The sequence below is a fragment of the Dermochelys coriacea genome, chromosome 17, assembly GCF_009764565.3.
Source record: "Dermochelys coriacea isolate rDerCor1 chromosome 17, rDerCor1.pri.v4, whole genome shotgun sequence".
NCBI classification, from domain to species: domain Eukaryota; kingdom Metazoa; phylum Chordata; order Testudines; family Dermochelyidae; genus Dermochelys; species Dermochelys coriacea.
The window spans coordinates 13382160-13399703 of record NC_050084.1 but is presented as its reverse complement, the minus strand read 5'-3'; the positions used below and the strand labels follow the sequence as shown (position 1 = coordinate 13399703).

At 39.2% G+C, this 17544-nt stretch overlaps 1 protein-coding gene and 1 long non-coding RNA gene across 6 annotated transcripts in view; both read right to left on the bottom strand.

Moving 5' to 3' along the window:
- Positions 1-4910: 4910 nt before the first annotated feature.
- The window catches only part of LOC119844693 (S-adenosyl-L-methionine-dependent tRNA 4-demethylwyosine synthase TYW1-like), a 123173-nt gene continuing 110539 nt past the window's right edge, over positions 4911-17544 (bottom strand). For all 5 annotated transcript variants that reach the window (XM_043499423.1, XM_043499422.1, XM_038375900.2 and 2 more), the window contains exon 17: positions 4911-5977. In XM_043499423.1, coding sequence (XP_043355358.1) covers positions 5756-5977 — 222 coding nt within the window. In that variant the 3' untranslated portion in view covers positions 4911-5755. The remainder of the gene's footprint in view (positions 5978-17544) is intronic.
- LOC122456988 lies at positions 5986-15608 on the bottom strand. Its single transcript, XR_006276224.1, has 3 exons — positions 15597-15608; positions 14279-14293; positions 5986-9162 (listed from the first exon to the last, which is right to left on the bottom strand). It is a non-coding gene; the product is annotated as an uncharacterized LOC122456988 (long non-coding RNA).

Here is a 17544-nt window from a genome sequence, read left to right as displayed (position 1 = left end):
TTTTCACGGTTTTCACATTTCACTCATCTCTGTAATCCCAATGCCTTGCTCCCCAAGGCAACTAAAATATTGTACCTTGATCATACCATTAACCATTGCCACGATCAAAGTGAGATATTCCAGCTCCAGTTATGCCTTTGCATACATGGCTGTAATTCCACTGAATTCAGCGTAGCAGCCGTGTTAGTCTGTATTCGCAAAAAGAAAAGGAGTACTTGTGGCACCTTAGAGACTAACAAATTTATTAGAGCATAAGCTTTCGTGAGCTACAGCTCACTTCACAAGTACTGAATTCAGCGTGAGCTATGTCTGTGCATTTTAGGCTGGGATTGAGCCCTTAGCTGCACTAAGTAATAAACCCTATTCTGTTTTCCACTAAATGAAAAATGAACTTTTTGTTCTTTTTTCTCTCCACACCTTTGTACATTTCCAGTTGAAGTGGCCACCTGTCAGCGATCACAACAAATTCCCACTGTGAGCCGAGAGATTTATATTTACAAATCAGTAACCAACACCAGTCATTGAAACATTTCCTTCAAGTTTTGCTGAATATTTTTTTAAAAAGCTCCAAAGCAATACAGGCCTGTTCAACTCCTGGGCATTTAGGTCACTCCCAGGTTAAAGACCAGGCCACACGTTATTTTGAAGATTAAACTATTTTTTTCCGACAAGTTGTGAATGGTTTGTCAAAATACTTCATTCGGGAGAGCTGGGGGTCGGAATCGCACCTTAGCTGCTGCACTGGGAGCCTGCATTTGAATTTAGCCTCAAGAAATCTCAGTGACGACACTTTCCTGATGTTAGCGAGAAAACTCTTATGCAATGGTGCTTCTCATGTGAGTTAACCCCAACAGAAGAGCTGTGCACAGCTGGGCTTTTGTGGGGAGAGGGACCTCTGACAAGATGGGATCAGAACAGAGAGGAAGGATGGGCCAGTGGGCACTAGCCTAGAAGTGGAACAATGTAGCTCCAAGTCTCTGCTCTTTCAGACTCCACATGTGACCTTGGGCACGTCACTTAGCTTCTCTGTGCCTCAACTCCCCATGTGTGAATGGGGATAACAGTGCTTGCCTTCCTCACAAGGGTGTTCTGAGGAGAAATACATTAAAAAGATTGGGAGGTGCTCAAATACGACAGTAATAGAGAATCTTAAAGAGACTGATAGAACACATGGGAGCATTTTCTGACTCTTTAGTGCTTCATGGGAAAGGATGATCCAGCACTTAGATGTTATAGAGCATTAACTGCCTAATTATCACCATAGCCATCAACAGCAGCACACATCCCATCAGTAAAATCCAACTCTCAGACTTCAATGATTAAATACAAGGGGAAAGCAAAACTGAATAACTATACAGCAGTGCATGGTCTGAACAGGGAGGTTAGGGTAGATTCAGAGCCGAGGGGCCAGATGCTGGGTTGATTTATAGCTGTGTAATTCCATGGAACATCAGTGAGGTTTGGAAGTGATCGGAGTATCTGGCCCTAGGAAACCAGAACAGCTACATCACAGAAAGCCTTAAATGGAGTATTGTATGTACATGATAGTGCATAGATGGACCCCAGTTCTACAATTTGCACAAATAGGCATGAGCAGTCAATTGCAGTATTGAGGCCTAAGTGCTAATACTAATCTAATAGAACCTATGCAGGGTATTAGATTTCTGGCAATTATCTTGATTTGACTTATATGGGAAACTAGAAGTGGCTTTACACTATGGTGCTTCTTAGCAACACACAAAACATCCCTAATTTCAAAGAAATATGTTTTTCACCCCACTGCCCCAACCTTGAAGGAACTTCTAATGAGACATTCAGGCTGCCGTGAAACATAACAGGATTGGACAAGGTCTCAGTCTAAAGACATCTCCATCAGAGGGTAATTCCTCCTGGAATGTCTGTGCCGAGGAGCAGCAGCATGTCAATGTTGTTTAAACTGCAGCTCTTCACGAACAAATATACTGTGTGATGATAGCTAAACTGCCAGAGAAGCCAACTTCTATTGGAACATGTTACCTCTCATTTTAAATCCAGTGGAGCACTTCTAAGCAAAATCATTTCTTTCCCACTTCCCTACTATAACATACAAGACGACTTTCACTATGGCAAAGCGAAATTTGCACACTTTGATGCAATGAAATACTTCTGGACCTCCACTGTATAAACAGCTCCACACCTTAAGGATTTGACAGAAAGAAGATTGTACTGTTAGCATGTAACGGCCATTCCAGCCAAAGAGAAAAACCTCATTCTAGAGTTGAAAAAAATCCAAGGGGATTTATCCAGACCGGTTCTGGTTCTTGTTTTGCAAACCAGAACACACCTCCTCTGAATTCTTGGGATTTGTAATCCGTATTTTGAGATCTGTAATCCTTATTTTAAAAAGTCCTATTCACTTGGAAGAGACAGTAACAGCAAAACTCAAGTTTTACTAGTAAAAGTGAATTTTCTTACAAAATAGCTTCTAATGACAAAGCTGGGCATCTCAGTTTGCAGATGGTATAAAATAATTTCCAATATTGGAATCTTGAGACAGTAGTTGCTAAAATGTAGTTGAAAGGAAACAAATGGGTAATCATAATGATGTAATTTTTTAAGATGCGATATCTTGCACTAACACCTGGATGAGAGCACTAAAAATGCTTGCAGAGCCAGTAAGCTAGTCCAAGCCCAGATCAGTGAGCAGAAAGTGAAAGCATTGCTCCCTAGACTTTTTAACTGGAAAAACAGTGAAAAATTGGAACCACAAATTTGTTTTTCACACTAGGGTTTGGAAAGTATTTTGGGGAGGTGAATGGTGAAAGGAAAAAAAAATCCACGTTTGATTATGGCTTTCTGACCATTACCGTAACAAAATATGCCAACTGCATTACATTATGAGTTTCCAATACCTTTAAAGGATCAATGAAATCTAATCATCTTTCCTTTACAATTCACTGAGCAACATTCCTAGCATATTAGTATCAAAAGATATATGAACTCCAGTCTCCAATTAATAGAGTAGAGATAGTCTAAAGGCCAGCATGCAGTCTTAGTGGTTGATGTTATGGGGATAACAAAAGGATGCTTACTTTTGACTTTGCAAATCAATTTTATAATATTACAGCGAGCAAAATGTTCTAACCACTAGATATCACTCTCTAGAGAATCATGGCTGTTTGTACTTGTCACCTTTAACCTCCATAGCGTGAGAACAACCTTGAACATTTAGAAAAAAGCTGGAGAAATTACCTATTAGGACATCTTCACAGTAGCTCAGACCTCTCTCTCTCTCTCTCTCTCTCTCACACACACACACGCGCACACACACTTTTCGCTAAAAGTAAACCAAAAGCTCAAACATTTAAATTCCCATTACAAATTTTTTTTAAATGTTTTGTTCATGTCTCCATATAGAAAAAATGGTGAATGATGTACAATCACAAGAGACTGCGTTGAAAAGTCAAATACTTTATTTCCTGCCTTTTCTGAATCACTTTTACAGTTTAAGAATTGCACTTTTAAAAAATTACAATCCCCCCACGAATACTGACATGTCCAAGCTATAAGGCAGGGATATTACTAATTTGTAAAATATCAGCTACTGTAACAAAGAAATTAAAAAACTGCAACAACCTTCATAAAACAGCCAGGGGTTAGGTAGTTAGGTTTCAGTCAGGATATATTATGGCATTCTCTGGGAACCCTGAGAGAACACATCTAAAAGATGCATATATCTTAAAAACATGGCAGCAAGCATAGCTCTCTTTAACACATAGCCATAATATGCCCGAGATTGTATTGTTTAACTTGCACAAGCAAATTATACTCCTCCTTAGAATTTGCTGTAAGTGGAAAATAGTCAAATACAACTCCATTCTATAGTCATTATATGCAACAGGAGTCTAAGAAACATATAGATGGAGATTATAAATAAACCCACGATCTTCAGCTGGTCTAAATCAACACAGCATCAATACTTCCACGAAGCTATTCCAATTTACACCAGCTGAGAATCTGACCTCAGATATTTTCACACTGAGGCTTAGTAACTTGTACATAAGCAGACATAGTGACATTGCACAGGGTTTTCATGCAGCACACAAGCGTATTTCATAAACAGAATGGTGCAAACTGTTGGACTACAAAAGCAATTATTTCCTCAGTGGTAAACAAAAAACACCTTTATTGAAATGTGAATTCCCAGTAGCAGTTACTTTACTCTCTCAGAATATCACAAAAAGTCAGCCTCTCCGACAAATACATTTATAACATGACAGTTTCAGAGTAGCAGCCGTGTTAGTCTGTATTCGCAAAAAGAAAAGCAGTACTTGTGGCACCTTAGAGACTAACAAATTTGTAACATGCACATCAGTTTGACCTTTACTTTTTTGTGATAAAAGACAACAGTTTTCTTGGAACAAAAATCCCAAACCTGATTCAGACTTTATTTACACCAGTTTTACATTTATAACTTGGACAAATTCACTGTTGTTACTGTATATTTACGCAGGTGTAAGGAAGTTCACAACAAGGCCCCAAGTCCAGGCTCTACCATCACAATCAGAAGTTGTCACAAAAACTAACTGTTGAAGGGTTTAGACAACAAGTAATATTCCTGAATAAATGTACTGCTTAAAATCAAAACTGCTCTTCATTCAGAATTGACAATTTTGATCAAACACACTGACACTTAGGCTTGAAGATTAGCCACCAACACACACACAAAATGCCAGTAATGATCTGGTTTGAGGGATTCTGTTGATGCCTTATTCCTAGTCATTTCAAAATATTGTTGATCATTCAGTCTTTCTGCTCAAAGGCAGAAATGATTCTTTAGATATTAAGACTTGATGTAGTTAGGTTTTCCTACTGGTCAGGGATTCAAATTAAAATTCACTGCCGGCTTACTCAAAAAAATCAAATACTGATCGCCTACCTCACTCAAAACTCGCAATCAATAGGACAGTGTACAAATCTGGTGAGCACGATTTGGCCCAAAAGAGTTCATACAAAACTGAACGCATTTTGCTTGGAGGCACGACTATTTAGAAAATATTAAATATAAGAATCCATGAAGTTGGAAGACACTTGGGTATATTTTAAAGGCTTGACACAACCAGCATAATTAGATGTGTTTTATGACTTCAGTGGATACTCTCCACCTTGCTGGATCGGGCTCCAGATTCATTTGTCTTTTCTTTATAGCTACGAGTGTTTGTGATCGACATACATGTTCATAAAGCTTAGGTGCTGCCAATGGCATGATGGTCCTGATATGGGTCAGGCTTTTAAAACCAGAGCTCCCAGGTTTCAAGCCCACAGACAACCAGACGAGGGGGACAGTTACACTAAAAAATTCGACCTCCCTATCATTGTTATTGAAACAGAACATTTAAATGTTGAAATGTGAAGCAAACAGACACCAGCTCTCTCCACTCCAAAAAGTCCAGCAACAAAATAAAAGCTGCAACACTAAGTTGTGTGGGCCACAGTTACTCTCTAATTGCAAGGTCTATACACTTAGAATAAAATGTACATGGCACCATGCCAATTACAGCAAGTTGTTTATATGGATCATTTGTACTAGATTAAAAAGTGTCTGATATTTTAATTCACAGAGCTAGAAGGAACAGAAGGGAAGAGATTACAAAGGGCTTTTGCCTTCTTGTTGTTGTCAAGGGTTAGGGCTTCATGCAAATATTCTGTATGCAGGTTATGCTATATAAGTAAGAAAACCAAACAATAGCTCTATCTGTCAATCAGGTTAGTGATATCAACACCCCGAGATGTCCTTTGTTTTGTTCTTTCGTTGAAATCTAGTGTCCAAAGGATCAAAGCCCCTCTCTCTGGAGCCAAACACTGCCCAGTGTGGTGTTTTGGCAACGTAATCTGCTGCGGTGAAGGTCTTTGATCCCCTGCTTTCTTCATACTCCTGGACCAGCTCCTGAAAACGGTCATAATCAATCCACGTGCACCATTCTCCGTCGATCTTGAACTAGAAACGGGAAAAAAGAATATTTTCATATCTGGGACCAATAAGGAGTACCAAAAAAACTTAACTATATGCTTAGCCAAGCTGATGAATTCATAGCTACATTTTAAATTGGGTCAAACTGCAGCATTCTTATTCTCTAGACACAGCGTTTCTCCCAGGGAAAAGAAGCCATCCAAAAATTAAGACATGATAATGACTGAATCTGAAAAGCCATATAGAGAGCGTATTGTTCACAATCAATGGGAATCCACTTTTTCCAGTTCACATCTTGAAGCTTAACAAAATGCACACAGATGTGGAACAGTCCCTTTTCTTAAGGCTCTAGTCAAAATTGAGTGTTCTCTACCGGCATATAGACTTAATTTCTTGGATGCATTACCTGCATGTCAAAAGTGAATGTCCTTCTGATCCTGTTAACACTCAGTGCTGTCTCCTCGTAAGGAATACCTCATCCTATCCTCTTTGGCTACACTCGACAGCCTATTTCGCAGCCATCTCAGCATTCACCCGAGCATTCATTCTTATCTGAATAATATGGTTTCAGGTGCCGGAAAAACTCTGTCTCAGCCTTGTGTGTTACACAATGTTAGTGGGGTATCCCTGTTTGGAGGATCTTGTCCCATGACAGTGATCAACCTGTGTAACAGTCATCATCTTGACTGACATACTGGGATTACAACGGGTTCCTCCAGAGCTAAAAGCAAGAGATGCTCCCGGTTCAGCTAAATAGCCAAAGCCCTGTAACTGAGGGCTTTAACAACTCATATCCTCTGCAGATCAGAATGGATGAGGACTTGTAACACACTCTCACCAGTGGGTTACATAAGCATGCTGTACTGGCTAGAGGACATTAGCAACCACCGAGTGAAACGAAATCAGGTAAATAATACAGGTGTGCCTTTGTAGGAAACAGATTTGAATCATCAAGAATAAGAGGTCAGTGTCCTGGGAACAGAAAAAGGAAGAGAAGCTTAATTACATGAATTCTCCTTTTATGCAATGGGAATTTTAAGAATTGCTTATTTTGACAAGTCTATACTGCATTTGTCTAATAAGCCAGCTCTGCTAATTTAGCAACAGCCTTGACTGAATCCTCAATTAGGCGTTATCGGCGCTAAGTAAGTGCCTATTATACACTCCATCCAAGAAAGACTGAGAATGTTCTGGCACGGAGGGGGATGGGGGTTTAAAAATTGAATGTTATGCATTTAAATGGCATCTGACTTGATGCCCAAGAGCTAAAAGCTTTTCAGCAGGAAAAAAAAAAAAGCCAACATCAGCAACATTTGAAATAAAACTTTGCTCCTGTTACTATATTGCTGTCCATCTAATAGTTATGAAGATGGCTTGTCTAAAGATTCCTCAGCATAGTTCTCTTAGCCAAGAACAGGAAAATGCAGAGTCATAATTGCAGGCAATGATTTCATTGTCAAATACTTTTTATTCAACGTTCGCTCTAAATATGTGATGATACGAAGGCAGTGTTCAAACTAGGCGATGTATCTCTTGTTCTGGATACAGCTTGCAATAAAGCAACTTGTAATTTAAAGAGATGTTTTTGCCTAAAAGGCAGTGTGGTCTAGTAGATAGGGTATGGCTCCCGGTAAGAGGAGAGCTGGGCTCTACATCCATTGTTGTCCCTGACACTGGGCAAGCCACTTCACCTTACCTTTGTTGCTCCCTCGCACCCTTTGTCTCTCGTCTACTCAGACTAAAAGCTCTGCAGCACAGTGACTCTCTTCCCATGTCCTATGCTCCTACCACAATAGGGCACTTCTCTTGGCTGAGGCCTCCAGATGCAGTGGTGCTCAACAGCTAGAGTTGGAGAATGGGAATCGGGACTCCTGTATTCTGTTTGTAGCTCACTTTGACTCTTGTGACTTTGGGCAAGTCAGTTAACTTCTCTGTGCCTTACTCCCCAATCAGTCAACTAGCTATCATGCTCCCTCTAACCTCATGAGAATGAGAGAGGCTTATTTAATGACTTAAAAGAGCTTTGAATCCCTAGAACAAAAGACACTTAAGTTCATAAAATGTGTCAGGATGCCAACAAATGTTGGCATATAATGCACATGCAATATTTAAAGAGAGGAAACCAACAAATGGATTGTCATTGCAGACTTAAGCATGTGATACAGTGAAAGTGAACTGTTTAACGCACAGTGAATTAATTTTCATAACTACACAAGGAACTCCATAGATATGGAATGGATCAAAGCCATTTAAAGAAGCAAAGATAAAGGGCAACCTAGTGGATGGTGATTAAAGATCAAATAAAATTGTTAAAACCTGAAACTACATCAGCAAATAGATAGTTCAACAACCCTACTTTTTTGCAAACCAATGAGGTGCTCTTACCTTGGAAAGGGGGGTGGGGGAGGGAGGAACTGTGCAATAATTTTTTTAACTGCATTCAGCAGCTGACAAACTTTGTACCCACTCCCACAATAAGAAAAACTGCTATTACCACAAGTCATCAAGTCAAAATGAAACAAAGATATAGATTAAAAACTACAGCAACAGTCCAGACAGCAGTCTACTATACTAGCTAGATTATTAAATTGGAAACAATATGGCAATTTTGTGTATTATCTGAAGGATGAACAGAAATACCACCAAACCCACATCTGCACTGACAAGCTAATCAATAGTGATTCAGTTTCACCCGCACTCAGTAGAACATGAATGTGTGGGTTACAAAGAAATTAAATTGCCAAATGGGTGAGCATTCAAGTAGTCTTCTTCACAGTGCACAGCAGCTGCTACAGATACAGAACTCCACTGCTGTCCAATTTAGTTGGGGAAAGTGGTCTCTTACAGAAATGAGATTTTAAAAAGAGCTTTGGAGAAAAATTAGCTTTTTTTTTTTTAAAAAATAGCTACTTACTTTTCTCAGACCACAGTAGTGTTCTATTTCATTGCTCTAACCGTCCAACTAAGACTACATTCATCTTTGTCAAAACATACTAGGATAATTGGGGGACCTAAAATGGTATGTCCAGCACTAGTGTCCAGTGGGCTATTTTTGTAACAAGGGGGCAGAATTCTTAAAAGTTATACAATGTGAGCTGTCAGATTCCTGTAGAAAACGTTAACCCGCACAATCCCCTTAAGAAAATCAGAAGATTTTCATGACCGAATGCAATTACGCAAAGTGTCAATCTTCTTTATCTGATATGCAGGCTCTATTAGAGACAAATGGGATCAAATGCTATTACTCTATAGGATCATATATATGAAAAAGAAACCAAGTGAGGACCTAAAACCAAACCCTTATTGAAGGCCAAACAAACTGGGGTCAAACAGCAAAAACTTGATAACGCAACGAAGGGAGTGTGCAATAAACAAATAAGACCTGAATTATAGCAGAGAAACCAGTGTAGAATTCCAAATGCAACAATAATGCTTGCAGATCCATGCATGAAAAGTATGCAAAGTGCTTTAAAAGGCACATAAGAATCAGGAGTCATTTTTAATTGGGCAACCAGAGGCACAGTGAAAGGAAACAAACTTACCCAGTCAAGGTCAATGCGAGTTGGGGGAGTTCCCACCCAGCTCCAAACAAAAGACAGGCATTCATCCCAAGATCAAAAATTCACCCTTTCCGGGTTTTTACTACACAAAGGAAATTCCAAAACAACATTCCAGGAAACTCAGGCTAAATCTTTTCCCAAGGACACCTTCCCTTCAGGACCCATTCCAAATGCCATCATTCCCACTCTGAACTAGAGCTAAACAACTCAAAAAGTCTAGTCAACGATGCAGGCCTTTCCAGTTACTTATGGTTTTTGTGATGAACCCTCAACTCATATGGAGTCTAAATTAGATTTTAAGCAATTCAGCTACATCTTCTCATGTGGATGTACACCATCTGGCACAACGGGGCCCTAAATCCCGATTGGGGTCCTTTACAGGCTTTCATAAACATCATCATCCAACTCCCATAGCAACAATCAAGCTACTATTCTATGATATTTTGTTACAAAAACAGAAGAAATATTTAATATTTTTAATGCTGTGGTGCAACAACAACAACACATGGATATGAAAAAGTCATCTTTAAGCACAGTGGAACATGGAAATCAATTATTTCCTCCAAGGCAATAAAAATCAAATAAACTGCGGGGAGCGGGACAATGACTTCTTCAGTTGTCCACACAGATTTACTGATTGGAGTTCAACAATTTTATGAGCATTCTCCAGCTAGCGAAAGATTTAAGACTTTCTATAGTATTTCAATGTTCACACAAACAATGGAACGATACTACTAAAAACTAGTGTTATTTCAAAGGTCGATACAGTTGGGATTTTTATTATATTTTTCGCTACCTAGTTAGTCTGTTAAGGTAATGAATACAGGAACAAGGGACTACTTTTTTTTGTTAGCTCAGTTAAAAAACAACAACAACAACAACAACAAAAAACCGCCACACAGGCTATGTGAGATTGTCCTTTCCAACCAGCTCTAAAATTAAGTCACTGAAGAGTGAAAACTCATCCCCTTTCTGGGGTTTGGTTTTATTAACAGTAAGGTTATATAAAGGTCAGCTCAGACATTCACCTCAGGCTTGACTGCTCTACTGGTTCCTATCTCTGGGATGCTTAGCCCACACCATAGTTCTGATACAGGCATATTCCTCTATCTGATACAGGCATATTTACCCCACCTTCATTACCATAGTGCCTGAGCACCTTCCAGTACTTACTCTAGGGAGCCACTCCCCTCCATCCTGCCTCAATGTGCAAAAAACCCACTTAATCTTTTCCCAGCAACATCTATGGGGGGCCCAATCCAAAGCCCACTTAAGTGAATGGGAGTCTTTCCATTGATGAACTTTGGATCATGCCTGAGGGAAGAGGTTGATGGGAAGAGGGGGTCATTTCAGGCCAATACTGACAGCACATCATGAGCTAATGTTGACTACTTTGTTTTTTATTTACCCCAATGGATGTGTATCTAACATTATTTCAAAGGGCATTATCTACTGGAATACCATTTCCACTTGAATTTCTTTACGCTGAAAATAGAGTAGCTTCTTATTATGTAAAACTGAACATTCCTGAAGGAAACAACAGATTAAAATGTGGAAAACAGTTAATTGCTGCAGTGCATAAGCAATTTTTAGTAACTAACGTATAAAGAATTTATGTTTGAGATAATATAATTTGTAGTACAATATACTACATTCCATCAGACAGGCATAATTGCAGAGAAATAAAAGTCTCAACAGATTTATATGGAGGGATACAATACAGAAGAGAACCAAAGACTGTGACATGAAATGCTACAGCTGAAAAATAGAAGTCAGCCAAAAATCAATTAGTTTATCCTAACAAGGATGACACTATTTTTCTCTTCTGAGGAACATGCATTAAACTAAAGAATAAGGTGTCTCTTCATCCATTCACTTTGGTAGTTCTTCATATACTTATTCCCAGACAAAGAGAATGTACTCTAGGCAAAATAAGAAATTCAACCAGAGTGGTGCAGTGAAGCTTGTTGCAGTTACTATCCAAGTTTTACCCTTCTGGAGCTAATCCTGAGCTGGAAGGACATATCCTCTCATGGGAGAAGTGATAATTAGCTGCTCTGTCCACTTCATTCATTAGGGTCTTCTCCTTGCAGACTGTCAGGAAGGCTGAACTGAAAGGTCTATGAAACATGGAATTCTTTCCACTATTGACTGAACAGCAATAATCATGTTTCAGAGTAGCAGCCGTGTTAGTCTGTATCCGCAAAAAGAAAAGGAGTACTTATGGCACCTTAGAGACTAACAAATTTATTTGAGCATAAGCTTTTGTGAGCTACAGCTCACTTCATCGGATGCAATCATGCTGTGTTTCATTTATGCCCCAAACTGAGGTCAAATGAAAGAGTTTAGCTACACAGCAATTCTTCACACCACCACTAAACAGGAAAAACAGGGCATTACTTTTTTCATCAGTTATTCTTTAATAACCTCAAGGTACATCATTTCACATGCAGAAGTTACAGCAAACCAAAAAAATAATGGTTAAACATAAATCATTTCTAGACTACATAAAAAAAATTACTCAATGGAAAGAAAAAGTAGTGCATGCTTCAATGGCATTGCTTAGCGACAAACTGCTCCAGGACTGTACTGTAGGGAATGATCCTGCATTGGCAGAAAGATGGACTGGAGGATGTAATAGAGGTTTTCCATCTCCAACTTACAGAATTTTAAAATCTGGTTTCCGCAAGTGTTCAACCAACATTTTTCCAGTCTGCTAACAGCACCACGTGTTAAAAGAGGGTTTTTCACCAGCAAATATTGAAAGGGAAGCTTTTTAAGGCTGACAGATGCAAGGTTTAATTCTGGTTACCATCTTCCTCTTCCTTCATCCACCCATTTCAAAAAAAAACATGAAAATTTACTCTCTCACACCCAACTATCAGACATTCAAAAACTATTTATTAGGTTTCAACAGGAAGGACTCCAAGAGTGTTAAAACTCCAGCTTCTTAGCTGAGCACTCCAACTAGGGAACTCAGAACATAGGCTTGTTAAATTTTCCAACACACACACACACACACACACACACACACACACACACACACACACACACGTTGCTCTCCCCCTTGCTTTCCCAAACTGCTTCATACTCTTGTGAGCCAGTTAGGAACTAAACTTGACATGAACAATGCCTCAAGGCAACATTGTGTCTCTCTCCATTCCTGGAAGGCTCAGAGAAACCAGAATTGTTAACAGGGGTTGCTTGTTTTTGCATTTGGATCCCCCCAGTCCCAGAGCAATATGGTCACACATATCCACTTGCAGAAAATCATTTTATATACTTTAGAAGTGTTCCATGTTGGGCTTGCAAACCTTGAGAATGTCCCTTTAACTCTATTGCACAGTACAGTCATTTGATGAAGTACTTAAAAAAAAAAAAAAAAAAAAAAAAAAAGACCACTGCTCCCACATTTACTGAAATGTAAGACTTATCTTCAAAGCACTGGTTAGGATTGCATCAGAACAACCCCCATGAGTCCCTATTTTCAGCAGCTTCCCTCAAATGATTTCTTACTGAGCTTAAACAATTCTTTTTCCAACAAACAAAACATGTTCTTAGGAAGACGGTACAGATGTGCACACATAGCTTAGGATACTTTTTTTAGCTGCAAAATCTCTTGCAACTTAAAAATGTGCTATCTTTTAAAGCCTGTAGGAACACTAGCACATCATATCAGATACTCTCATTGATTGCTTGTGGTCATCTAACATGATTGTTATCACACGAACACACACGAAAATGCTTTTCATTTTCAGAGCTGTCTCAATATATTTAGAGAGCCGATTTGTAAAAGCAACACAGCACTCTAACTTCCCAGAAAGAACCACTAGATGTTACACCTGGGTCAAAATAAACCCGTATTTTGCCAACTAAGAGCAACACTCTTCTCCCAAAACACCAGCATAAAACAGATGTTTCCTTTTAGGCTAGTGTAAGTGCCACTCCATTAATTGCTCATTTGCTGGCACAGATGGTAAGGGCTGTTGTCCATTTTTTTTCCTCTTTCCTTCTCCCCCCCCCCATACCTTTTCATGGAGACTAAGTTTATTAGCTCTGCAAGACTAGACAGCATTAAAATGGCTATTGACTGTGGGTCTACTGCAGTATATTATTCTCTGAAGCCATGGCACCAGGCTTACAAAGATTCTACATGTATCATATTTGTGCACGTAATATATTGATGTATAAAGTGTGATACGATACAATTATTGACAGAGCCAGAAGGATACCGAGAAGTCACCTACTACAAGACAGGCCTGACAAAGAAAGTAACAGAACGCCACTAGCTGTCACCTACAACCCCCACTAAAACCTCTCCAGTGCATCATCAAGGATCTACAACCTATCCTGAAGGGCGATCCCTCACTCTCACAGACTTTGGGAGACAGGCCAGTCCTTGCTTACAGATAGCCCCCCAACCTGAAGCAAATACTCACCAGCAACTACACACCTCACAACAAAAACACCAACCCAGGAACTAAATCCTGCTACAAATCTCGGTGCCAACTCTGTCCACATATCTATTCAAGGGATACTATCATAGGACCTAACTATATCAGCCACACCATCAAGGGCATTCACTTGCACATCTACCAATGTGATATATGCCATCATGTGCCAGCAATGCCCCTCTGCCATGTACACTGGCCAAACCGGACAGTCTCTATGCAAAAGAATAAATGGACACAAATCTGACATCAGGAATCATAACGTTCAAAAACCAGTAGGAGAACACTTCAATCTCTCTGGTCACTCAACAACAGACCTGAAAGTGGCAATTCTTCAACAACAACAAAAAAAAACAAAAAAACACTTCAAAAACAGACTAACTTGAAGCTGCAGAACTGGAATTAAATTTGAAAACTGGATACCATCAGATTAGGCCTGAATAGAGACTGGGATTGGTTGGGTCATTACAAAACCTAAATTTAACTTTCCCAATACTAATTTCTCCCTACTGTTACTCGCACCTTCTTGTCAACTGTCTGTAATGGGCCATTCTCTTACCACTTCAAAAGTTATTTTTCCTCCCTTGGTATCCTGCTGTTAATTGATTTATCTTGTTAGACTGATCTCACATTTGGTGAAGCAACCCCCAATCCTTTCATGTATTTATACCTGCTCCTGTATTTTCACTCCATGCATCTGATGAAGTGGATTCTAGCCCACAGAAGCTTATGCCCAAATAAATCTGTTAGTCTCCAAGGTGCCACAAGGACTCCTCAATGTATGGAACAGAGAGGCATGAATTGGCTACTGACTAACGCCTGGAAGCAGGAGTCAGAAGGTACTCAAATACCATGGTCATGCGGTGCAGTGAAAAAACCTAGACCAACAAATAGATCTGGTTCTAGTCATGGCTCTGCCACTGAGCTTCAAGTTATTTCACCTTTCCATACCTCTGTTTTCCCATCTCTGAAATGGGGATATTGCTGCCACCTCCACTTTCCCTCCCTGTGTTGCTTAACTCAAATGTTTAAGACATCCAAGTTTCTCAGACAGAAGGAGCTATCTAAATCCAATGTAATATTATAGGAAGTTTCCTTTTTAAACGTTATGACTATTATATTTACTTATCTATGGCCCCTCAGTGCAGCAATTTATGCCATTTTCTTTGCACTATTTCAGCATAAACCACCTTTTGTTCTCATTAACATGCACCCTGAGGAAAATTCTTAAATTAGGTTAGTTGGGAAAAAAAATTAATCCATTTTCTCATGCAACTTTCCAAGCTCAGTTCCTTAATTTAAGCTGATGACAGTGAGATATCTTAATAAAACAGCTTTTATACATTCAAAAAGTAGCATTAAACAGATGAAACATAATGGCAGTGCACAGCATTACATTATGCAAATTTTCCTAACAAGGCTATTCACACCACCTGCCAATAGAAATCTGTCCGAGTCAACCTGAATAATTCATTAAGTTATTGTGGATAGTTTCTTTACCTAACTATTTAAGGTTCTTAATATATGCTTTCTTGTATGGCAGGAGTAACTGGACTGGAGCTGATGTGAAACCAAAAGAAATATGGCAGACAGCTGAATTCTATCAGGCTCATATCACCACTTCTAATTCAGAACTGAGCATTATTTTTTAATTGCTAGTTATAACTTTAGGTTACACAAGAAGCAACTAGGATTAGGAGATGAATCAAGTCATCAACATGTGGTATGGAATGTTATAAAACTCTAACAGTGTATGGGACTTCTAATTATGAGAATTTTACCACATACTATACCGTAGAGGGTACAAAAATCAGTATACAGCACTGACTGCTGGGGAACAATGATACTGGTGCAGAACTATATCCTTCCAGAAATTTTAAAAACCACCATCCATGAACAATCACACTGAAGATTTCCATTTTCCCCCCAACAATCTCTCTCTGTCCCCAAGTACCCTAGTCACATGATCAGTGATTTTTTTTAAACCCTTTAACAGCATCACCAGTTTAGACAATCAGACCATCATCCAAATTTAGCACTGAAAGTTTTATACTTTCAATTTGTTATCGCACTTTCTAAAAGAGTAAAAGCCTTGCAATATATCTGTATCATCCTCGGTATAGTGGCATAATGCCATCCACACATGGGAATCTCTCTTCTGTAATTTATTAGCTGCTATTTATTAAGTCTAATCTTATACATATTATTCTATATAAAAGATGCATTATTGTAATTTTTTTTATATATAATTCTTACCATCATCATTATGGAGCAGCCCATTTACCAATTATGCCATAGATACACCGACAGTTTTAATTCTAATGGATGAAAAATGGATTACTTCAGAGTAACTACAGTGCCCTTTTTAATAACTAACAGATCAAGCACAGCAGAACCAACCTCATATTTTGAGAGTGACACTAAAGAAAAATCACAGAAACGTCAAGTTACAATCCCATGCCTGCAATAATATTGCTGTTGAGAAGTTAGACTATTTCATGGACAGGTTAGGGAGCTACATGGGTCTCCCTGCCTGCTGTAAACACAGGGATGTTTTATATCCGGTTCAAATTTATGGCAGTGGAGGTTCAATTCTCCTCTCACCATGCAACTCTATTGTCGTCGGTACAGTTACACAGACATCAAACTAGCATAAACAAGAAGAGAATGCAGTCCAGATTTTGGATCCCAGGTTCTAGGAGGATAGAGAATGCTTATACCCAAAAATTGACCTGAAAAATGTGGGACTGTTAGGGACAGGAAGGAAATAAAATGCTGTGGATCTTTCTGAGAGACAAGGTGAATGAGATAATATCTTTTATTGGATCAGCTTCTGTTGATGAGAGAGACAAGCTTTGAAGATTACACAGACCCATGTAGAACCCACCCGCCACCCTCTCGTGGGTCAGGATTCACCCTGCTTGGAAACATCAATTCTAAAGCACTGCAGCCCACAAAATCCAGTGCTGAAACCTGCAGACAATGTAGAACACAAGAGGTACTAAGAGAGGGTTTGAGCTATAACTGTCACATCCAGAGCCAAACATTCCCAAAGTTTTGGGGTCTCTGAATCCACCATTTGAATTCAGATCCACCTTTACAAGGTATGTCAATTCACAGATTTTAAGGCTAGAAGGGACCATTCAATTATCTTGTCTGACTACCTTTGGATTTTACCGGTTTACCCCAAACTTTGATTTGTTTCTATCCTGTTTCGAACTGGGGACCTTCCACATGATAAGCAACTACACTACTGAAACCTCCTAAAGACTGATGAAAGTGGGATTCGAACGCACGCATGCACAACACAATACAGTAGTAGCCCAATGCCTTGCCCAACTGTCCACCTCAAAATGCAGTCTCCTGGCAGGGAGAAAAAACCCAGGTACCCCGGATGACAGGTGGGGATACTCATCGCTACACCAACAAGGAAGAAGCTCACAAAATACTTAAATTCTTAAAAATAATCCTGCAGTGTTAAGGACCTGGTTTTAGCTGATCAAAAATGAACAGCAACAGAAGTAGAAAGCAAGAAAGGTAGTACAAATACAAATAGCACTCATGAGAAACCCAGGAATGTAAA